Source organism: Aedes aegypti, chromosome 1 (assembly GCF_002204515.2).
Source record: "Aedes aegypti strain LVP_AGWG chromosome 1, AaegL5.0 Primary Assembly, whole genome shotgun sequence".
In the NCBI taxonomy this organism is placed as follows: domain Eukaryota; kingdom Metazoa; phylum Arthropoda; class Insecta; order Diptera; family Culicidae; genus Aedes; species Aedes aegypti.
Window position 1 is genome coordinate 27,765,630 of NC_035107.1, and position 25,845 is coordinate 27,791,474.

A 25,845-nucleotide genomic window follows, 5' to 3' on the forward strand; every position below is an offset into this window, starting at 1 on the left:
CCATAGATGGGCGAAGTATGGATGATTCTTTACTGTTTACTGTATCACAAGTGAGCAAATTTGTCTTCGCAAAATCTTTGCAATTTTCAGACTTTAGCACTGAACTACACGATTTTTCGAAAGCCGATCACGAGAACTTTACACCAGTTCATTCAAAATACGAATAAAAACGGTATACATACGATAAAACATAAAACTAATAATGAGTGCAAACACGCACGTTAGGTCCAGTTTGACAGTTTGTTATTTTGTTACATGATTATATAAATTTAGTCCATGTCATTGAGATAGATCTGTGCGCCACCGCGCCACGCCGCCGCCGCCGATTCATTTTACGTCACGCCGACGCCGATTGACTTATCAGCGGCGCGCCATGGGCCGGTCAGCGTCCCGCCGCCGATTTTGTATTTTCACGTCGATTAATATATCAGCTCGAAAAATATTAATTTCAAAAATGGCCTAGGAAATATTTAGGCCTTATTTTAGGAATTTTTACAGCAGATCGTTTATATAATGCGTCAAGGGATTTATTCAGAGAATTATTTATTGTATTCTCCAGGAATTGTAATATGGATTGCTTCGAGAAGCAGAAATTCTTCTGATACCTTTTGAAGTTTCTCCGAATTTCCTCAATAAATGTGAATTTGTTCAGAATTTTTCCCAGGATTTTTTCTTCAGATTTTTTCCAAATATAAAGATAACGCATTTGTCCATAAACTTCTGTATAAGTTACACTAGTCACCTCCAAGCAGGGCTGTTAAGTATCATGACCGGCTTGCGACACTGGCGAAACGAGTCTTCTCGCCGTAGCTAGCCGAAGTTATATTTCATGTGTTCACTTCGTCAATTCGCAATGACGGAGCTCTCACGAGAGCAATTTTAATGTTGTTTTGCGATTAAAGTTTCTATGTTCGTTTGGATAATTTTATGAAGTAAATATGTTTGAAACGTTAAGTGGATATCCTTCCATGTTTCCAGCACTATAAATAACAATTATTCTAGATAATGAACTAAAAATAACCAAGTTTGCGATTCCGTCACAGACCGCAGCGACGGAAAAATGAAAGAGAATTTAGACAAAATCTCTGTCATTGTCTTGCCGTCAGATGACATTGAGGGAAGCATCTATGTGAAAGTCGCGCGACACCCTCTATTTACAATAACGCTTCCCAGCCCTGCCTCCAAGTTCATATTCAGGAACTTAATTCAAATCTCTTCAAGGATTTATCTGTTTTTATTTTTTTTATTTTGTGTTTTACTGATTCCAGATTCAAAAATATATCTTCTAGGTTCTACCAAGAATTCGTGGATTTTGAAGGATTCCACCGTGTATTCTTTAAGGAACTCATCGTAGGATCGATATGAGCAAGCGGTTCTCACTAAAAATGACACTGCAGAAAACGATTCCGTTCTCAAAACTTTCATAACTATATTAAATTAGGCATCAATAACGAACTCCACGGTTCGAGGTGTTTTCAACATTAAAATAACTCAAAGAGTAAATGACTTTTGAGCGTTTGACCTACCCTATATCATCTAAATTAAAAAATAGCTGAAAACATTTTTGAACATGCTAAAATCTTTCAAAAAACAAAATATAGTATATAGTCACGAGCTATAGGTGACAGTACTCGTTTTGAAAATATAAAACTTGCAACATTTCATTTTCAAATAAAATTTTGAATAAATATTCAAAAAACTGATCAATGTTACCCCGGATTACGATACTAAAACACATCATCAAAATGCAATGTCAAAATTCAAACTTATATTTTCAAATTTATTTCTGTACGCTACAGAACCAATAATATTTATCATAAATAGGCACCAATACCGCATAAAATATTTTTTTTTGAATTATTAATTTAGCGGCTAAGGTGTCTGGTACTAGGGGATCTCCCCCAACTTATGGATTTTTTTCAAAAAACTCTCTAAAACTTCCTCTAAATATATGTTTTAAATTCTCTAAGTAGGTCTCAAACATACTTCTAGAGGAATGCTGCCAAATACTTTCTGGATTTTTTTTCAAATAGGTTAGTTCAAGCGTCCCTTCAAGAATTCCTCATCATATTCCCCTGTTTGGTTTTCTAAGGATTTTTTCTTTAATTCTTCAGGAATTTCTTCAGGGATTCCTCAGATGACTTCTGCACAAATTCTTTCTTGGAAGTCTTTGGGTGATTTCTCCATATATACCGGCTAGAGCTTTTCGGTGGATTTTATTTTTGAACATTTGTGTTCTTGTTCTTCCTCAAATGTATTCATGCAAAAAAAAAATCAAATTGCCAATTATTCCCTATGAAATCTCTCTATTAATTATTTCATAGGTTCCTTAGAAGATTGCTTCATATATTCCAGCGATAATTTCTTCAGGTTCTTCAATGTATCTTTTCAGAAAATATTTCTAAACTTTATCCCAGATATTCTTCAAAGATTCATGACATCCTCCCAGAAAAAACTTTTCCGAGTATTCTTTCAGGATGGTTTTAAAATTTTATTAGGAAATCCCTATGAATTTTATCAGCGATTGTTACAGATAAACAAATATACGGCAACAATTTTAATAGCTCTATTATTTGAAGAACACATGCCCCACAATTATAAATCCCACAAATATGGATCAATGTTTGATGAAATACATAAATATTCATCATTTATTTTGAGGACTAGGCAAGATACATACATATTTACTCATTTATGTTTCTTAAATAACGTTTAAAACATTTAACATATGCTTGCTTAAAATCCATACAGCTTTGCTATCAGTTATAATAGAATTTGATACATTTTTCTTGTCGAAGGAAATAAAATTTAGGTTGTAATAAATTATAAGTTGTACAAAAAAAAAATACGTTTCTTGTTCTCACTATCCGGCCTAGCTTAGTCAATACAACGTAGGAGAAGACATCCTGGCCACTCGAAACAGTGATTCATAACTGGCACTTCGAATGAATCAAATATATGGCAATTTCAATATAATGCCATATATAAAAAAATCATGTAAAAATCTACCAAAACAAAAACTCCTAACATAATTTGCAGAAAAGAAAATTATTAATTCAGCAGCTCTGCTTATACCAGCTTGAGCATTATGGTTTGGTAATGTATCTTATTTCAAATGAATTATTTTTTTTAAATATACAATACCTAGCCGAGGACTTGTTATAAAGAAATCTTGAATGCTAACTTTGATTTCTTACCAAAATGTCCAAAAATTTAAATCTGTTTTTAGAGACGAACCAGCCAAGGGCTGAAAGTCTCTCTAATAAAGAAAATTCATTCATTCATTCATTAAATCTGTTTCATAAAGATATGGGAAAGGGGTTTTCCACGATTTTCGTTGTTTGATCTATATGAAAATGTTTATCTTCAATTTCGCCCCACGCCGATGTACGCCGCCGCCCAAAATGGTAAACGGCGTGACGCCGATGACGCCGCCGCCGCCGGTGCAAAAATGCCCTGACGACGCCGCCGCCGATTAAAAATATTTCGTCGCACAGGTCTACATTGAGACGACTGTTGAAACAATCACAGTTCATTAGGGAGCAGGATCCGTCATCAATTTGTGAATTTTCAAAACCAGTTTTTTTTTTCAAAATCATGAAAGTTTACATGAAAAAGTGTTCACTGTTTCGTCGAATAAATTACAGATTTGAACAAAACAAAATGCTTTTGAAGAATCGATGATGACGATGATTACGATGACGGATCCTTGAACGTTTATATCATCTGGCGAACTCTTCTTGAGTCACGACACATATTCAGAGAAACGCTTGCTTACAACATTAAGCTAGATTTTTCCCAGTTTGGAAACATTGTCCAGTGAAGTATTCGCACTATAATCATCTGATAGAAGTTGTTAAACTCACCTGCGCTCGATCGTACTTGAGCCGCTTCCAGATGGTGTTCCGCGCCGACGACGACGACGACGCCGCCGAAGACGCCTCGCCCGGATGATGATGGTGGCACAGCCCGTCGACGCCGTTGTAGTTCGGATTGGTGAACGTCAGCACGTCGCTTCCGCTGCGGGACGTTTTCCTACTCTGTTTCCGTTTGGAATTCACAATCAGCACTGGTCGGGGTTCAGGGGAGAGTCACGAGCCGGACGCGCACGCAAGAGGAGGCGATTCATTCATTGAATTGGTTTGATTTTTGTTTTTGAGTTTTGGTTTCGAGTCACATTTAGGCAAGCAGAGAGAGCGAGACACACAGAAAACCAGAATGCGGAACGAAACACATGGAACAAACAGATGAAACGGGTGATTTGTTAGTGATGATCTTTGGAGGATGGTGAAATTCGGTAGGTGGAATAATTGTGAACACTAATTTTGGTTGGAATGTTACCTAGGATGGCGATCACTACTATAATGAGCAAACCGGCCACGATGGCCGTGGCGATAATGACCAATTGGGCGTGCATTCGGTTCTTGCTGAGCATGGTTGATCCGTTGGACACGGGTGGTTTGGGTTCCGATGTGGAGGTGATCTCATCGTTTGGCACGATCGGTACGTTGAAGGCCGGATCCAGACGGCAGTGTCTCTCGTCTGGGACATCCGGACAGCCGCAGACGTAGCGTGTCTCAGCAAAGAGACACAGATGACTGCAACCTCCATTGTCCTGACCGCAGGGGTTCCAATCGTGCGGTTGACGACTGCCGGACACCGAGCGAATCTCCAGGGCACCTCGAAGCCCGAAACGAACCTCTTCCACGGGAGCGGCAACCCGCTTCGGAGCTCTCTGGACCGACTTGTTGTGCCAATCGGTCCAGTACATGTAGCCACCGGTCAGCGTGAATCCGAAGGAATGTGCAGCCTGGGAGATCACCCGAGTGCGGCGTTTCCCGTCAAAGTCACACATCTCGATCCGATCCTGCTGAGCGTCGGCCCAGTACAGTTTCTTCATCGCAAAGTCGATCGCTAGGCCTGTGGGGAAACCGAGCTCCGAATCGATGATGCTACGCCGCTCCGAACCGTCCATGTAGGCTCGTTCGATTCTCGGTGCCTGGCCCCAGTCGGTCCAGAACATGAAGCCACGCTTCGGGTACAAGATGATCGATCGCGGGTCGTCTAAGCCTCCGGTTAGTACGGCTTTACGACACGATCCGTCCAATCGGGACACTTCGATCTTCTTCAACGCGGCATCCGTCCAGTACAGGTTATCGGCCAGCCAGTCCACTGCAATGCCATTTGGAGTGCTGAGGCCACTGCTGACGATGACTTTGGTGTTGGAAAAGTCGTTGATGCTGACTCGACGAATGGCATCCACGTTGACGTCCGCGTAGAAGATGTACATCCGATCGAAGTGGTAGTCCAGTGCAACTACGCCGTGAACACCTTCGATCGGCAGAACCACGTCGAACATGTCCTGGGTGTCTAGGGAGATGCGACCGATGCCGGAGCGGAGGGCAATCAGTAAGTATTCCTGTGGAATGAAAAACATACTATAGATTATTCCGACATTCTACAAGAAAAATAACTTACATCCGGGATTGTCCTACACTCCTTGTTGCTACCGTCTCTCATCAGCAGTCCAGTCGGGCACTTGCAGCTGTATCCTCCGGGATTCCTCAGACACAGATGTGAACAGCCTCCGTTGTTCTTGCCGCAGAAATCGTCCTGGCTATCGCTCGGCCCCAGAACAACCTTGACGTCCATGAGTTCTTCCAAATCCTTTGCTACCTTGCGAACCTTGCTGGTGTTCAACTTGGACACGGAATGCAGAGCTTTGGTTACCCAATCTGTCCAATAGACCGTGCTGGTGGTCACCGTCAAAGCGTACGGATGCGACAGGTTGTTCAGAAGGATCTTCCTCGAGTTACCGTTGAAATCGCACGACTCGATTCGTTTGGCCTTCGAATCCGTCCAGTAGATGCGGTTCTCAACGCTGTCCACAGCGAGGCCACTTACGAAGCCCAGATCCGTCGTCACGATCCGCTTCCTGTGCTCACCGTCCATATCGGCCCTCTCGATCACCGGCTCCTTACGCCAATCGGACCAGAAGAGATACCCGCTGTCGTAATCCAGAGCGATTCCCCGTGGATGATCAAGGTCGTGCCAAACCAGCACCGTCCTCACGCTTCCGTCTAGTTCACTGACCTCGATTGAGCATCGGTGCGAGTCGGCCCAGTAGATCTTGCGACCTATGGAATCGATCACCAGCGAATCTACGCTGTCCATACTTTCGCTCAGCACCTGTTTGACGTGCATTCCGTTCGGGGAGGATCGCATGATCACGTCCTCCACCGTATCGGCCCAGTACACATCGCCGGTGACGGTGTCCACGTCCAGAGCGACGGCATTGCTTATCGGCGGCAGCGGCAGCACAACGTCGATCTGGTAATCGCTGTCCAGCGAGACCTGCCGTATGTCGCTACGGTGCGCGAAGATCAGATACTTGGACGGTCCGTCCTTGCAGGTTTTGGCGTCGTCCTATTGTAAGAGAAACGAGATAAGTTAGTTATTAGAATACTATAGGAAAGGTTTAGAACTTACGTTGAGTTGGATTCCGATCGGGCAAGCGCAGGTGTACCTTGTTGGACTCAGAAGACAAATGTACGAGCAACCTCCGTTGCGAGGCTTACATGGGTTTCGCACGTCCTTCCGATTTCGGTGAAAGACCCGGATGTCCATCAGATCCGTATTGTTCGCCAACACAACTGTCTTATTCTGTCCAGTCAATTTATTCGCCACCTGAATGCTATGCGTATCCCAATCCGTCCAGTAGACCTTCTGACCGTAGACATCCAACCCAAACGGATGCTTCAGCCCTTCCGTGATCAACCGATTGCGACCTGTTCCGTCAAAGTTCACAAACTCCAGCAGCTTTGTACCGCCGTCGACGAAGTACAGTCGATGATTGTCCGTATCCAGGGCCAAACCATTCGGCCATTGGAGGTTCTCCGAGACCAAGGTAACACGACCGCTTCCGTCCATTCCGGCTCGCTCGATCAGTGGATTCGAGCCCCAATCTGACCAGAACATGTAGCCATCGCTCGGATGTACCACGATATCCCGAGGTTTGTCCAGCCGTTCCCAAATCAGCAGGGTCCGCTGCTTCCCATCGGTACTGGCCACCTCGATCCTGTTAGTTCCCGCATCGGTCCAGTAGATCTTGTCGGTGATCCAATCCAGGGCCAGCCCAGCCGGTGAGATCAGGTTCGACTTGATGATCGCTTCCTGCTGACTTCCATTGATGAACGCCCGACTAATGATGCTTTTGCCCACGTCCGTCCAGTAGATCACGTTCGTCTGACTGCACCAATCGATCGCTACGTTGGACTTGATACCGTCCAAGGGGACAACCATGTCGACGCCCTTGCTTGGGTCATCCGAGTCCAGCTGACGCACTCGGATGTCCTTCTTACGAGCGATCAGTAGCAGTTTATCCGGGACGTTTGAGCAAGTGCGTTGATCACCCTTCAGCGAGAGACCGATCGGGCAAGCACATCTTCTGTGATTACCGTTGGGCAGACAAAGGTGTGAACATCCACCACGACGGCCCATCGAGTCCAGCGGGCAATGGTTCTGGTAGTCCGGTTGACGCGATGGATGGAAACTTTGAATATCCATGGGGAAGTGCAAGCCTTCGTGGACTATTCGATAGCCGCGACCGTTGACCTTATTGGCTGACGATACAGTGCGCGTGTGCCAATCTGTCCAGTACATGGAGTCTTCGAAGAGCGTCATGGCGAACGGGTGGGGAAGGTTGTTGCTGAGAATTTTCTTCCGTCCTCTACCGTCAAAGTCGGCACTCTCGATGACGTGCTTTGCGTCAGCCCAGTAAATACGGTTCGTTGTGTAATCGATCGCCAGGCCGTTGGGCCAGAAGATGGACTCGGAAACTATGGTGCGTCTCACGGAACCATCCATGAAGGCTCTCTCGATCTTGGGAACCGTGCCCCAATCTGTCCAGAATATGATGGCTTGCCCTGGATGCACTGCGATCGCTCGCGGTTTGTCCAGATCGTTGGCAGCGATCACCGCCCGAAGCTTTCCATCAAACGTAGCTACTTCTACCCTGCGAGTTCCCGAATCGGTCCAAAACAGCAGATCGTGAATCCAGTCTACGGCTAGACCTCCGGGAGATTCCAGGCCCCACTTGATGACGTCCTTCACGCCAGTTCCGTTCAGGTACGATCGTTTGATCACGTCGATCGATACATCGGTCCAGAACAGCAGATCCTTCTTGTAGTGGTAATCCAGCGCGATCGCATTCGGCAGGCCTTTGACGATCGAGGTGTACTGGTTGTTGCTGAGCGAGACTTGTCTGATGTCAGCTCGGTTCGCCATCAAAAGCTTGACGGCTCCACCAACGGCCTTACAGGTTCTGTTGTCAGGCCTCAGAACATAACCAGGCTTGCAGTCACAGCGGTAGCTTCCCATCGTATTGATACACTCCTGCGAACAAACCGGATTGCTGGTGATCTTACACTCGTCAATGTCCGTACAGTTGTATCCATTTCCGTGCAACAGGAATCCCATTCGGCATTTACACTCCTCGCGTCCACTGTAGGCCGTCATGCACTGCTGCTCGCATGAACTGTGCGCACCACAGCGGTGCACGATCGGACATCGCAGCTCGTCCTCACCGTTGACGCAGTCCTTATGCCCATCGCAGACGTTCTTCTGGTTGATGCAGAGTCTGTTGGGGTTGATGATCCCGGTTAGTACGAACCGTTAGGAAATTGAGGTCACGATACTTACGGATCGCTGGAGCTGTTGCGGCTACTGGATGAACAGGCGAACTGATTGATTTCGCACTTGATCTCGCAGTCCTGCTCGTCTTCGCCTCGCTTGCAGTCTGCGGTTCCATCACACACCCACGAGCGCTGTTGAACAATCGTGAATTAAGACTTTTCCTCAACCTCAGAACCCCAATCTACCTACCAAAATACATCGCCCATCCTTGCAGGTGAACTCATCCGGCGAGCAGGTCCGTCCGGCCAGCTTATCCACCGGGCAGCCCTTCTCGTCCTCGCCGTTGTTGCAGTCTTGCTTGTCGTCGCAGCGCCACTGCACCGGAATACAGTCCCCATCGTCGCACTTAAACTCGTTAGCCGTGCACATGACCTGCTTCTTGGGGCAACCCTCCTCGTCGCTCCAATCACCGCAGTCATTGTCCCCATCACACCGGAACCGATTCAACACGCAGCGACCTCCGGGACCGCCCAGACCTCCGAGCGTTCCCTTGCACTTGAACTCCCCCTCAGGGCAGATCTGCATTGGGCGATCGCACGCGTTCTCATCCGACTCGTCGATGCAGTCCGGTTCGCCGTCGCACTCGAACGAGGCCGAAATGCAGGAGCCGTCCCGGCAGCGGAACTCGTCCTGGGTGCATCTGGAAATTGAGAAGGATGGGAAAATTGTTAGAAGATCATAGTGATGCCGTTAAGATCTGAGATAATAAACTCATTGGTTGACTCCTTATCGAGTTTACCCAACAATTTCAGTTGAGCTTCATGGATAAATTCTTGTAGTATTGCTCTCAATCAACTTAAATTTTTGGAGGATATCAAACAATGATTTGGTAAGCAATCCGTGATTCTCCAAAGTACTCGTCAGTTATCCGACAACGACATTGGACAAACTTGTTCAAGATTCTCGATAAACCCATTTAGAAACTCGATACAATGGGTCTCTATTGAAATATGCTAAAAATCTTGGAGAAAAGCCGGAAATCTTGAAAAATCGCAATATTTTTTTAATAACCGTGAACAAAGATCTAGCCTATTGTAGAGAGGCAGGAACCGGCAAGAGCAAATCTAATGGCAGGATCAGCCGAACTGCACCAAGAGCAATTCCAGCACAACTTCATCGCTCGAAACACTTTGCAAGACTGATGTGTCATTGGTCTCTTTCTGTTTGCTTATTTTTTTCATTATTACTGGAATAATATGCCCTTCTGCTCATTCTCTCAATCCATATATTCTCTTACTGATTTATAATAGTAAGATTTTTTCTTCTATTATCTTTCAATGAAAAAATGAGTTCATATAATCTTTCATTCATCCCATGTTGTCTTTAGGGTCTTTCATACTAAATTCATACTACATCATCATTACTTATTTCTCATTTCTCACTCCTCATTCCTCATTCCTCACTACTCTCTCCTCACTCTTTTTTCTTATCTTCGTCATCACCATTCCTCATTCCACACTTCTCATTTATCACTCCGCATTCCTAATTCCCACTCCTCAGTTCTCACTCCTTACTGCTTACCTCATTCTTCTTTCCTGACTCACCAATCATTGATTGCTTGCTCTTTATTCCTCAATCCTCACACCTCATTCCTCATTCCTCGCTTCTCATTCCTCGTTCCTCAATCTCCTCACTCTTCACTCCTCAATTCTCATTTCTTACTACTCACTCATTATTCTCCACACTTCATTCTTCATTCGTAATTCCTCACCCCTCATTCTTCAATTCTCATTCTTCATCCTCATTCCTCAATCCTCACACCTCATTTCTCATTCCTCATTTTTCACTTCTCAATTCTCACACCTCATCACTCCTCACTTTTCACTCTTCAACCCTCACTTCTCATCCCTCACTTCTTGCTCCTCACTTCTCATTCCTCACTTCTCACTATTCATTCCTCATTTCTCATACCTCACTCCTCATTTCTACCTCCACATCGCTCAATCCTCATTCCACTTTTCTCAATCCTCACTCTTCACTCCTCTGTCCTTGTCCCTCACTCCTCATTTCTAAATCGTAATTTCTCACTCCTCATTTCTCACTTCTCATTCCTATTTTTTCATCTTTATTCCTCATTTCTCATTCCTCATTCCGCGCTCCTCAAGATTTTCATTCTTCGTTCTTCATTCCTCACTCCTTATTCCTCATTCCTTCAATCATCATTCCTCACTCCTCATTTCTCACGTCTCACACTTCACTCCTTATCCTAATTCCTCACTCTTTATTCCTAATTTCTTACTTACCACTCCTAGTTCCTCACTTCTCATTTTTTCAATTATCATTCTCCTCAATTGTAAATCCTCATTCCTCACTCATCACTGCTCATTTCTCACTTCTTCATTCCTCATACCTTACACTGAAATGAATTTTATTGTAGAAACTACTGAATCCATGGTAGAATTGAGAACTGCACCAACGATTTTCAACCGACTACATTAATCTGTTAACTCTACCAAAACATAGTCAACATCACTACACAAAAAAATTTCTTCTGTCAATTTAACCAGAGTTGTAATATTTATGACTAGAAACATTCTAGATTTGAGAAGTTTAGCATCATACTTTTGACCACACTGTGTTGTACGGTGGGTGTCATGGATTGAAATACAATGCTTTGTAGTGGATGCTACTCATAGTCAAATTTACTGCACTGCTCAGTGATTTTGACCAGATTATAGTAAACTTAACAGATTTTTGTAGTCGTTTGAAAATCGTTGGTGCAGTTCTTAATTCTACCATGGATTCAGTAGATTATACAAGAAAATTTGTTTGCGTGTACTTCTCATTCCTCACACCCCATTCCTCATTCCTCGTTCCTCGTTCCTCACTTTTCACTCTTCACTCTTAACTCCTCAATCCTCATTCCTTACTACTCACTATTCACTCCTCATTGCTCACTGCTTATTCCGCACATCTCGCTCCTCATTTCTCATTCCTCGTTCTTCATCCCTCATTATTAACTCGTCATTTCTCATTCCTTCTTCCTCACTCCTCATTCCTCACTCTTGTCTCCTCATTCCTCTCTTCTCAATCCTTCAATCCTTATTCCACTCTTCATTTCTCACGTCTCACTCCTTGCTGTAATTCCTCGCACCTCATTCCTCACTCTTCACTTCCCACTCCTGATTCCTCATTCCTCACTTCTCATTCCACAATCCTCATTCTTCACTCCTCATTCCTCACTACTCATTCTTCATTTCTCTCTCTTCATTCCGCATTCCTTATTCATAGTTCATCACTCCTTACTCTCCACTCCTCACTCCTGATTCATCATCCCTTACCCCCCATTCCTTACTCTGCATTCCTCATTTCCTCTCGGGGGAATTGATTTACCCCCTCGGGGAAATTGCTTTACCCTTTCGTGGGAATTGATTTACCCCCTCGGGGGAAGCCCTCTCAATCCCTACACCTATAGATAGCCTATATAGAATTCACTCTGACTGTACTATGAAATTCACTGAAAATCACTACAGAACTCCCCAGAGGTGCTCAAGTCAGTCAAGTATCACCTCATAAACCCACCCAGGATCAGGCACGGAATCTGAGTTCCTAGCGCCACTTAGCGGATGAATTCTTATCAGATTAGTGGTTGCCAAGTAGCCCTTGATCTTTGAACAACTTTTTCGAAGACAACAACCTTCTAGCTTATCAGGATCTCGAGATATAGAAGATTGAAGAAAATTTATGTTAGCGACACCTAGCGGATGAATTCCCAATGAGATTTGTGACTGACAGATAGCCCTTGATCCGCTAGACAACTTTTCTAAAGATAGTCTTCTAGCTCATCAGGATCCAGAGATATAAAAGATTGAAGAAAACTTGTAACTAGTGCCACCTAGCGGATGGATTCTTAATTAAATTGATGATTGCCAAGTAGGGTAAATTATGTATTTTGGACAGGCTAAGCATATGTCTGGAAATGGCGATCAATTAACTGCATTAGAAACAAATATATTATTACGCAATGTTACTTAAAAGCCTAATTTCTCATTGTAATTTGAGTTTCTGAGGAGCAAAAGTTTACAAACTGAGGCCTGTCTGTAATACATTTCGGACACAACATATACATTTTGAACACCCTTATGTGAATACAATTTGGACAGGGGCGTTATCTCAATATCTGTATAATGGTTTCTTAAAAAGATGGTCACACCATAAAATTTTAAGAGTTTACAAGTGACTTATGCATGTTTTCGCTTATAGGATGTGTATTTCTGTTTATTTATTTAACGTAAAATTTTGAAAGAGGGAAAAGCCCCTTTGAGTGATATCATTTCGAAATCGTTCTCAAAAGGGCACAAAACCGCTTTATCTTTTCTAATAACGTTACAAAAAGAATCTTAAAACTATAGGCTCAACCGGAAATGATCCATATCAGAGCCGATTTCTTGAAAAGGAAATTCCAATAACCAAAAATGGGAAATAGTTGAAGTGAACAAGAGTAGGTTATTTCTTGAATTCTGAAACGAGAGCTAAAAAATGCAAAACAGTATTAAATATTATAACAAATATCTTTGAAAAAATTATATAAAATTTGTATCATTGAAAGTGATCTGCTACCAAGAATATCACGAACAGATATGGGTACTGTTATGTCTAAATTCTTGTATTTTTCTATTATTTTTTTCTAGGCAAAATATATTTTTTGCAATGAAAAACTATATGATTAGAATCTATTATGTTAATACGATATAAATGACTATTACAAATATAATGATTAGAAATAAGCTTTGAAAACATACAAATGAAATTTCTACCGACAGACATTTTTTTAAACCAGGGACTTTCAGCAACAATAGGAACAATTGAATGACACCATCGACCTTTATCACTAGAATCTCAATCAACTTGCCAAGAATCAAAAGCCTGTTTTTTTTTATTCTAGCATAATATTCTGTATGGAAAATATCACGTTCGTAAATAACTCCACGAGTAGCTCCTAATTTAGTTAAATAATCAGCTTGTTCATTACCAAATATATGACTATGGGATGGAACCCAAACAAACTTAATTATGAGCCCTCGAGAATGCAAATCACATAATAATTTTCTTATCAATAAAATTAAATAATGGGTTTTGAAATTAAAATTAGTAGATTCAATAGAATTAATACAACCTAAACTATCAGTACAGATAACAAACAAATTTGGATGATAATCCTTTATTATATTACACGTGAAGTACAATGCTACCAATTCAGCTACAAAAATAGAACAGGGAGATTTCAATTTGTAAAAATGGACTACATCAATATTATAAACTCCAGAACCTGCATTATTTTGAATCAATGATCCATCTGTGTAATACACACATTTTTGATCAAAAGCAGAAAATTTTCGTTCAAAAAATAATTTAGCATATTGAATACACATATGACTTGGTATTTGATTCAATTCCCAATGTAATGATTTATCAACAATGATCTGAAAAGAATGTACATTTATATCACAATTATAAAATGTTTTTGATAAAACAGGTAATATATTTTCTGAAAAACAATGATTAAATGAATTCAATATTTTACTAGTAGGATTTATTCTGTGTAAGTCTCTTAAAATTTCTATAAGAGGGTGTTGATTTGTGAAGCATTGAACAAGAAATTTACAATTTAATTCATGAAAACGAATTTTGAGTGGAGCTACTCCTGCCAAAATTTCAACAGATTTTGAATGAGTAGAATTCATTAATTTCAAACAAATTATTAAACAACGAAATTGATTTTTTTCAAGTTTTGAAAAATGAGTTTGAGTTGCACAAGCAAAAGTAAAACAACCATATTCTAAAACTGAGCGTATTGTTGTTTTATAAAGAATAATCATATCGGATGGATGAGCACCAAACCAAGTACCATTAATAGTACGAAGAAAATTAATCCTTTTAAAACAAATTTTCTGAATGTATTTAATATGAAAATTCCAATTTAGTTTTGAATCATACCAAATACCAAGATACTTGTATTCATATACTTGTTCGATTTCATACCCATCAAGAAATAAATTTACACTTACTGTAGAATGTTTACGTGAAAATATAATATACTTAGTTTTTTGCACTGAAAACGTGAAACCATTATCATGAGCCCAGGAATCAATATTATCTAAACAAATTTGCATATAATGGCGTATAGAGTGTCTATACCGGGACATCCCGGGACAAAAAATCCCGGGATTTGACAAATTTCGGGATTTCCCGTTTCCCGGGATATTAGCTCTGAAATCCCGGGAATCCCGGGATTCCCGAAATGTACGTAGAATTTGATGAAAATCACTAAATATCAATGAAAAAGAATGATATTTTTCTTATTTGATAAAATAGAAAAGCATCATTGAAAAGTGTAATTATTTTCAAGATAAGACCAATGTACCAAGTAAGAAACACACATTTTTATTTGTCTAGTTGCAAAGTTTTAAGACGAAGTACACCGTCATGGAAATTTGTACTGGGCATCGATGATTGTGGCTAATTCGTCTTACAATTCTGCATTTAAAAAAATCACTTGGTTTTGCACTGTCATAGCTGAAAAAGAATCAGCATACTTTTTATAAGTAAGCGCAAGCAGTGATACTTTTATGAATCAATATTACTTATGTTCACTGAGTTTTATCACTTATGAAATTGCGATCTGCAAAATCAACATGGCAGCCAAAATGAATGACGGGCTACTTAGCCCGTTGTTTATCAACATTAGCCATTTTTATAAGCCAATACTGAGAAAGCAAATTTGATAGTACATCTAAAATTCAGTCAATAATTTTCAGTTGTTAACTTTTAGCATGATATTCTACAATACCTTCAATCATCTTTAATTGTTTATTTTGTTCTAAAGTTTTGATGAATTGCTTTAATATTACGACTTAATTTTTTACCCTACTTTCATTCATAAGTGTTATAGAGAATTTGGAAAAATCCCTAGCAAACCCATAATTAATCAAGCTAAGTTTTGATTTTTTTAAGTTGCTTCAACACAATACGAAATATGATTTGTTATAATTATTGAGAAGCTACATTATCTTTTTATTTCATTTAAAAACATTGTATTGTTGAATTTGTACTTCTGTTTCTACCATCGAAAATTTTATAAATCCCGGGATCCCGGGTTTTCCCGGGACAAGCTAAGATTTTTGTCCCGAATCCCGGGACGAGCAAAATGGCCGAGAAATGGACACTCTAATGGCGTAAGATTTCTCTATTATGTCCACTTACAGAAATAACGTTATCATCAGCGAATTGACGCAAAATACATCCATTTGGAATAATAGATGAAATATCACATGTGAATAAATTGTACAAAAAGGGGCTCAAACAAGATACTTGAGGAAGGCCAAAATAGCTATTACAAGTGAATTTAGACGACCCATGTGATAAAAATCCATTACTTTGAAAGAAAATAAGTTGTATATGAAATTGGATAAAATTAAAGGAATTTTATAAGTATTCATTTTATTGAAAAGCAAATCAATAAGTACTGAGTCATAAGCTCCGGACACGTCCAAGAAAGTAGAAATAGTATCCTGTTTTTTATTGAAAGCAAGTTGAATTTGAGAAGCCAAAAGTGCTGTGCAATCACGAGTACCACGTCCTTTTCTGAAACCAAATTGACAAGGTGATACAATATTATTATGTTCAGACCATATCTCAAGACGATTTACCATTCTTTCTATAAGTTTACGTATAAATGATAAAAGACTAATAGGTCTACGACTATCAGCCAAAGAAGCATCTTTTACTGGTTTAATTATAATAACTACTTTAATTGTACGCCATTCTAATGGAATAATATTTTGCATAAGAAATGAATTGTAAATTGAAAGTAAATGAACTTTCCCTTCATAGGGTAAATTTTTGAGAACGATAAATTTAATATTATCAATACCTGGTGCAGTGTTATTAGTAATAGACAACGCCAAATCCAATTCATGTAATGAAAATGGCAAACAAAGCTCCGGGAAGTAATTGACTGATTGTTTTGTTTTAAAATTAATAGATTGAGGAACAAAATCTGGACAAATTTTAGATGCAAATTGATCAATCCATTTATCGGAATACTCCAATAAAACAGGAGGAGAATTATCATAATTTCTTAAATTTCTTGCTACAGACCACAATGTGGATAATGAAGTTTCTCTATAAAGATTTTCTATGAAATGTTTCCAATAATTCCTATTTTAAAATTTAGTAGTACGAGTAAACCAAGCTTTCGCTTTACAATATAAAAAATAATTTTCTCTAGATCCTAAACGACGAAATTTTTTAAAAGCTTCCGATTTATTTTTTAAAGCAATTGAACAATCATTATCCCACCAAAATGTAGGATGTTTATTTTTGTTATTATTGCACAAATTTTTTTTTTCTGGGATTTAAGTAAGCAATTCAACATCAATTTAATGAATTCAGTATAATTTTCGATTGGGGAATTTGAGTTTTTAAGATTAATTAGTAAAACAGAAATTAACTCTGAAAATTTAACCCAGTCAACATTTTTTGAATAATCAGGAATAGAAGAATTTCTTTGAAGATTATTTTGTGAACAGTGACTAAAACAAATCAAAATTGGAAGATGATCACTATTATTAGGATCATTAATTATGCTCCAAGTTGACTTAAAACATAAATTATTTCAACACAAAGATAAATCAATGCATGAATTTTGTAATGGAGGAACAGCAATTCTGGTAAACGATCCATCATTTAAAATGTTTAAATTATATTCATCAATCAAATCCAATAATAAGGATCCACGACCATCAATTTTATCACTACCCCAAGAATAATTATGTGCGTTAAAGTCACCCAATATATAAAATGGTTGAAGAACACGGCAAAGAAAGCTCTCAGTTAATAACTGTGGAAGTGCTCATAAGAACACTAATCTGAGAAGCAGGCTTTGTCCCAGTCGGGACGTAACGCCAAAAAGAAGAAAAGAAGAAGAACACAGTCTAAAATCATTTTCAATTCAAATAATGAAAAATTTATATTAGGAGGAATATATAAACAAATAATATGAAAATGGTAATCTATATGTTTTACAGAAATAATGACATTCAAAATGTACATTCAAAGATAAATTAACATATTTAAATTCAATACCACTGCGAATACCAATCAAAACTCCTCCAAAAGGAACATCTCTATCCTTTCGAATTATGTTAAATGATGGAATTCGTAGAATTTTTGATTCAGTTAACCAAGTTTCATTTAAACAGAAAATATCAATTTTGTTATGCTCAAGCATTATTCTCAGTCTATCTGTTTTTGGAATTATGCTTCTACAATTCCATTGTAAAATATTCAAATAACTATTGGAATTCGAAGCCATTACGATGAAAATAATGAAGCAATGATGGGTCCGAAAGCATTCAATTTATCAAGCAAAGAGGCAACAAATGGTAAAATAAATTTAATATTTTTTTCCAGAAATCACTAAATCCCAACAATTCTACTAATTCCTCCAAAATTGCTAAAATTGAAGAATTTTCGTTAACATTATTGTTATCATTAGACGTATTGGCATTTACATTCACATTACTATTTGATGGATCAGATTCAACACGTTGGAAACCTTATACGAGAAGATGAAGAACTCAATCGCGGGAAATTTTCATCGAATGATTTTGTATTTGAATCAATTTTAACTTGAGCTTTATTTGTAACTTTTTGAATTCTTTTTCTTTTTGATGGAGGTTTATAAATAAAATTATCTAAATTCAATGTGTCATCAAATTCATCATCAGTTAAGGATTCATAAATATTTGGAGCGGTACAATCCGCCGAGTTTTTCAAAATTTCAGAATAAGAAAACTGATTTCTGTTTTTCAATTTTTGATGGAATTTGGACTCATTACTTTTGTATACAGGACAATCTTTCAAAAGGTTATGTTTTTGATTACAATATATACAGAAATCAGAATTTTTACTACATTCTGATGATAAATGAGATTGACCACATTTACAACATTTAGGTTTATTGGAGCAAAATTGATTCGTATGTCCGAAAAGAAGGCATCGTTCACAATGCATAATTTTCGGAAAAAAAAAGTTGAACACGAAAAATTACATTGTTTACTTTAACAAAGTCCGGAAGTACTGATCCAGCAAATGTAATTTTCATACAATTTGAATGAACATATTCAGAACCTTTGTCATTCAAAAAAAGTTTGGACAAACGATGGCAATCTAAAACATCGACGGGAGAAATAGCTTGATTTTTAAAAATGCCAATACCATGACTTAAAACTTCGTCACATTCTAAGGATTCATCGTATATAACACCACTAATTTCGCAGAAATTGAATGGTGCATATACACGATAAGATCCTGTAAAAAGTTGTGATTGCAAAAGTGAATTAGTATCATCACGAGAACCAAAAATAACTCGTAATTTGTATAGTGAAATCTTTTTGATTTCCTTGACAGAAGAGTATTTTTCATAAATTTTGGACGAAATTAGTAACACATTTATTGGTATTTGTTTTTTCCGAAAAAGTACCACAAATGGACCAGCAAAAGAAGTTGGATATATTTTTACACGAAAGGGTTTTGTAGAAGAGGTTGATGGTCCTGGTGGAGGATCACCATCTTTCAAAATAGAATTATGCACATCAACATCCATGATTGGGGTGCAAAAATATAAAATCTATATAAATAAAAATGGAGTGGTGTTTGTATGTCACGAAATGGCTTGAGAACGGGACAACCGATCTGCACAATTCTTTCACTGTTGTCTTCTTGAAGGGTTCCGACGTGTTCGTGTGACGAAAAAGTTTGGGGAAGTTTTCGGAAAATTTGGTAAACCGGTTGAGTACTTATATGTTATTTTGTATGGGAGGCTTCATGACATTTTTCAACAGCCTACTTGATGGCAAAACGAAGTTTGCTGGGACCACTAGTTTAAAATAAAATCAAAACTATTAACGGAAATAATATATGAAAGTAATAATAAAAAGATACTTAAAAGTTCCAAACTTGATTTTTCGCGCGAAGATGAGACTTCAAGCTTCAAGCTCTTGGTAAGTTTCAACTCTTCAAACAAGCAACAGCTGCTCCCGCACCACGCAGGCAGTAACTTCTTCCGCACCACACAGGGAAAGATTTCTCTAGCTTGCAAGAAGATTTCGAGCTTGAAACACGATGAACAACGCCCGCTTGAAAATCTTGTCAAAACCGCACCAAACAGGAAAAGATCAACGACCGTGCACCACACAGGATCAATGAAAATCCACTCTTCAATCGAATCCCAAAAAGTTCGAATCCAATCGTCAATGGCTTGAAAATTTTCTCACTTGAAATAGAGAGAAAAATGTCAGTCGTTCGCAAAAACACGTCCTTCCAGATCAAGGCCTACTGAATGAATGTGTATTTTTGTTATAATCAATCAATCAATAATCAATTTCATATAATGCGAGCCAATATCATCAGATCCACGGAATACGCCTGCAAGTATGCATGCAGCCGACAATCCAGTATGTTTCATCGGCTGGCCAAATTATACCAACTGAACAAAAACCATAATCTGTTTTGGACATCATCTGATATATGCCGTATATACTCATGTTAAGATTTTAGATGAACTTAGCTTCAATTTTAGACATATTTTATCATATTGCCACTTTTGAACTTTTTATGAATGCCAGTTTTGAGCGATAATATTGCATTTAATGCAATTCGTAGGTTTCACAGATGTTGATGTTGGTCATTCTTGGCTATATACATATCCCAAAAATGCTGAGGACGGTAGAGCTCGCAAAACCGTCAATTGAATAAAGAAGGGTGCATATTAGATGACCAGTACGTTCACCACCCTGAAATGTATAAAATTATGAAAATTATATGTGCCAAAAGCTTTTCGGGGAAGTGGGCTATTCGGGGAAACGGGACATTCAGGGAACTGGCATTCGTGGAACTGGCGATCGGGGAAACGACATTTGGGGAACCGACATTCGGGGAAAAGTAGCACAACCGCTAACGACACCTAACGGATGATTTGCAAATAGCTGCCAGATAGCCCTCGATCTGCTATACAAGTTCTCTGAAGACAATGACTTCATAGTTTACCATAATATCGAGGTATAGATTCAACCTTTGAATTTGTTACTAGCGCCACCCAGCGGATGAACTCCAAATCAGATTCATGACTTGATCTAAGACACCAACCTTCCAGCACATCAGTAGCTTGAGATATCCGCTGAATGGATGATATGACCAAGACCTTCAGACAATCTGAAATAACTTCGGAACCACTTGGACCATATGCTCAAATTCTTCGGACCATGAATAATATGAGTTTTTCGAAAAGTTCTGAAAATTTCAATAAAATCCACCAAGAAGCAAACAAAGTAATGCACATCTCAATGTGTTTTTCAGCATGTTAAAATTATGTTGGCTGGATGAAGATTGATGAGGATCTCGAGAGGTATCAGCCTAGAGCTATTTTGTTTGGAATCTGGCAAAGAGGTCACCTGGCATCAACCAAGTAATTCCTCAGAAATTTATAAAAGGTCCCTCTAAAAAATCAGAAAGGATTTTTAGGATAAGGCCTATAAGCCTGGAAATTTCTTTGTCTTCCCTGGGCATAAAATATCATCGTACCTACCCCACGATATACGAATGCGAAAATGGCAAATTCGGCAAAGAAAGCTCTCAGTTAATAGCTGTGGAAGTGCTCATAAGAATACTAAGCTGAGAAGCAGGCTCTGTCCCAGTGAGGACGTAATGTCAAACAGAAAAAGAAGAACGACATTGTTTCTGAAATTAGATCCGCCATACAAAAATGTTGGGCAGGCATGTTCTAGCCTCTCATTCGAGTTAAGGCGAAGAACGATGAAGAATGACGAATCATTACGCGTGCGTGTGATAATTAGACAGACGGAGGGTCCTTACAGCTTGCAAATCCAGCTGTGCTATACATGGCCTGGTTGGATGTAACGAACATAAAGCGCAGAGCTTCTTACTCTTCGAGTTTGGCACCATTAGATAGCTCCCACACCAACACCATCGGGGAAACCCATCGCACATTGTTTGGGAAGGGCGAAATCGAATCTCATCGAAGTCGGCTCTCTTTGTGAATTCGTTTCGAGAGTGCTCACTCTGTCAACGCTTGCTGCGTAGGTGGTGCACCTTTGACACCCTCACGGATGCGTGGCATTATGTTGTTTATAAAAATATTAAGTTCCAAAAAAATAAAACTTTTTCAACTAAATTTCTAGTGACGGGAAAACCTATCCGAGTTTCAGTAAGTCGCATGAAATTCTGTTTCTTCGGGGATCCCAATCAAGAGCGTAGAGCAGTGGGCTTTCTTTCGCAAAGAGAGGCTCGCAAAATGTGAAAAGCTTTGCCCAATACCACCCATGTCATAGTCCAACATGGGGTGGGAAAGAGAGAGCGTGAGAGGAAAAAAGCTCGCAAAAATGCGTTTCGGCTATAATGAAATGAACACATATATGTGTGAGAAACTTAAAGTGTGCACGAGAATTTTGAGAATATCAGATCTTATACAAACTGTGAGAGAAATGATGACAATGTTTCCTTACTATGGGTATATTTAGCAAGTGCAGGTTACATGCTTCTCAGCTTAGTGTTGTTATGAGCACTTCCGCGATATTAACTGAGAGGTTTCTTTTACCAAAGTTGCCATTTTCGCATTCGTACATCGTGTGGCAGGTACGATGATACTCTATGCCCAGGGAAGTCAAGGAAAATTCCATTAGGAAAAGATTCTGGGCCGAACGGGAATCGAACCCAGACAACATCAGTATGGTTTGCTTTGTAGTCGCGGACTCTAACCACTCGGTTCAGGAAGGCCCGTAGTGTAAATACCAATATTTTACGGATTACTGATACCAATATTGTTTCCTTTTCGCTAGGTATGATAGTCCTTATTTCATAAATCAACCCAAGTAGCACGCGAAACATCTTTCAAAAAGATGCCTTTTAAAAATGATTCCAATCGCGTATCAATCAAAGCATCTGTAACTTACCTGGTTCTAGTTCGGTTGCATATCAATATCAAGGCTCATGAAGTTTCATTGTCGTTCCAATGAACATAAATTTCACTCCTTGTTGGACGTTCAACATTTTTAAAACGACAAGATTGTTTTCAACAACTTTTCAAACAAACTCTTGAAACTTCTCTTAAAACTCCGGTTTTAATGTTATGTTTCAAATTACTTTCCTTTAAAGCATTCGCAACTTGCATTCAATTTTCATTTCCATACCCACAACTCAAGAAGATTCATCCCAGTTGCGAGAAAGTTGCACTAAACTACGTGTATGACAGCTAGAAGTTTGTTCGTTTCAATCCAGTTGTAATATGGTTGAGTTGTACCTTACGTATCATCTAACAACGAAAACATGGTCTAGCAACAGTTTGTTTGTTTAAAACGTGTTTCTCATGTGTTGCGCGGAAGTTTTTGCGAAAAGTTTAGATTTCAGGGATGGTACACAAATTATGTCACGCTAAATTTCAACCCCCCCTTTGTTACGTTTTTTGTATGAGTCCTCCAGAAATTTTGTAAGGCTTGTCACGCTTGACCCCCCTCGGAGCGTGACGTAATTTGTGCATGACCCCTCAGGCGTGGCTTAATTTCGCTAGTATTCATTTTCATTTATTTAGTTAACATTTAGACAGACTGCCCCACGCTCGCCAAATCGATACGTACTTGATCCGCCCACCTAGCTCGCTGCGCTCCACGCCTTCTTGTACCAACCGGATCCGAAGCGAACACCATCTTTGCAGGGTTGCTGTCCGGCATTCTTGCAACATGCCCTGCCCATCGTATCCTTCCAGCTTTGGCCACCTTCTGGATACTGGGTTCGCCGTAGAGTTGGGCGAGCTCGTGGTTCATCCTTCGCCGCCACACACCGTTCTCCTGCACACCACCGAAGATCGTCCTAAGCACCCGACGTTCGAAGACTCCAAGTGCTTGCAGGTCCTCCTCGAGCATCGTCCACGATTCATGCCCGTAGAAAACTACCGGCCTTATGAGCGTTTTGTACATGGTACATTTGGTGCGGGCGTGAATCTTTTTTGACCGCAGCTTCTTCTGGAGGCCATAGTAGGGCCAACTTCCACTGATGATGCGCCTCCGTATTTCACGGCTAACGCTATTGTCAGCCGTCAGCAAGGATCCAAGGTAGACGAACTCGTCGTAATCGTAACACTGCTACCTAGGCGAGCCCTGTCGCGCTCGGCCCCACCAGCTAGCATGTACTTTGTCTTGGTCACATTCACTACCAGTCCAACTTTTGCTGCCTTGCGTTTCAGGCGGATGTACAGGTCTGCCCCCTTTTCAAATGTTCGGCCGACGTTGTCCATATCATCCACGAAACAAACAAATTGACTGGATCTCGTAAAAATCGTACCCCGGCTGTTAAGCCCGGCTCTCCGCATAACACTTCTAGCGCAATATTGAACAACAGGCACGAAAGTCCATCACCTTGTCGTAGTCCCCGGTGGGATCCGAACAAACTGGAGTGTTCGCCAGAAACCTGCACGCAATTTTGTACACCTTCCATCGTCGCTCTTATCAGTCTCGTGAGCTTCCCGGGAAAGCTGTTCTCGTCCATGATTTTCCATAGCTCTACGCGGTCGATACTGTCGTATGCTGCCTTGAAATCGATGAAATGGTGATGCGTTGGGACTTAGTATTCACGACATTTTTGGAGGATTTGCCGTGCAATAAAGATCTGGTCCGTTGTCGATCGGCCGTCAACGAAGCTGGCTTGATAACTTCCCACGAACTCGTTTACTACAGGTAACAGATGACGGAAGATGATCTGGGATAATACTTTGTAGGCCGCATTTAGAACGGTGATCGCTCGAAAGTTCTCACAATCTGACTTGTCGCCTTTCTTGTAGATGGGGCATATTACCCCTTCCTTCCACTCCTCCGGTAGCTGTTTTGTTTCCCAGATTGTGCCTATCAGCCGGTGCAGACAAATGGCCAGTCTCTCCGGACCCATCTTTATGAGTTCAGCTCCGATACCATCCTTACCAGCAGCTTTATTGTTCTTGAGCTGGTGAATGGCATCCTTAACCTCCCTCAAAGTGGGGTCTGGTTGGTTTCCATCCTCCGCAGTACTGATGAAGGCTTTCCTCCGTTGTCCCGTCGTTCAAAGCTTGTGCTCTCAGCACCATTCAGGTGCTCGTCGAAGTGCTGCTTCCACCTTTCGATCACCTCACGCTCGTCCGTCAAAATGCTCCCATCCTTATCCCTGCACATCTCGGCTCGCGGCACGAAGCCATTGCGGGATGCGTTTAGTTTCGGATAGAACTTACGCGTTTCTTGAGACCGGCACAGCTGTTCCATCTCCTCGCACTCCGTCTCCTCCAGGCGGCGTTTTTTTCTCCCGAAAGAGGCGGGTCTGCTGTTGCCGTTTCCGTCTATAGCGTTCCATGTTCTGCCAGGTCCCTTGCTGCAGCATGACCGCCCGCGCTGCATTCTTCTCCTCCAAAACCTCCTGGCACTCCTCGTCGAACCAATCGAACTCCGTCCCACGTACCCGACGTTGCTCTCAGCTGCATCGTTGATGGCTGCTTTTACTGTTCTCCAGCAGTCCTCAAGCCCCTGTCCAGTTCACCCTCTTCCGGTAATGCAGCCTCGAGTTGCTGCGCGTATGCCGCAGCGACTTCCGGTTGCTTGAGCCGCTCTAGGTCATACCGTGGCGGCCGTCGGTACCGTACGTTGTTAACGACGGAGAGTTTTGGGCGCAGTTTGACCATCACCAGATAGTGGTCAGAGTCGATGTTAGCGCCACGATAGGTCCTGACGTCGATAATGTCGGAGAAGTGCCGACCATCAATCAGAACGTGGTCGATTTGCGATTCTGTCTGCTGTGGTGATCTCCAGGTGTATCGGTATGGAAGGCTGTGCTGGAAGTAGGTGCTACGAATGGCCATATTCTTGGAGGCGGCGAAATCAAATAGTCGAAGGCCGTTTTCGTTCGTCAGCCGGTGAGCGCTGAACTGTCCAATCGTCGGTCTGAATTCCTCCTCCTGGCCAACCTGAGCGTTTAGATCTCCTTTGATGATTTTGACGTCGTGGCTTGGGCAGCTGTCGTACTCGCGTTCGAGCTGCGCGTAAAAAGCGTCTTTATCATCATCAGTGCTTCCGGAGTGAGGGCTGTGCACGTTTATTATGCTGAAGTTGAAGAACC

General features: G+C 40.7%; 1 protein-coding gene across 3 annotated transcripts in view; it reads right to left on the minus strand.

Annotated features, from left to right (window-relative positions):
* The window catches only part of LOC5573728 (low-density lipoprotein receptor-related protein 4), a 107,939-nt gene that overhangs the window by 21,763 nt on the left and 60,331 nt on the right, over positions 1-25,845 (minus strand). For 2 of the 3 annotated variants that reach the window (XM_001660985.2, XM_021839241.1), the window contains exons 4-9: positions 8,884-9,334; positions 8,701-8,825; positions 6,490-8,638; positions 5,479-6,426; positions 4,342-5,419; positions 3,867-4,069 (exon numbers count right to left, since the gene is read on the minus strand). In XM_001660985.2, coding sequence (XP_001661035.2) covers positions 3,867-4,069; positions 4,342-5,419; positions 5,479-6,426; positions 6,490-8,638; positions 8,701-8,825; positions 8,884-9,334 — 4,954 coding nt within the window. Of the gene's footprint in view, positions 1-3,866; positions 4,070-4,341; positions 5,420-5,478; positions 6,427-6,489; positions 8,639-8,700; positions 8,826-8,883; positions 9,335-25,845 lie in introns of those variants that run through there. The other variant, XM_021839242.1, reaches the window with a different exon arrangement.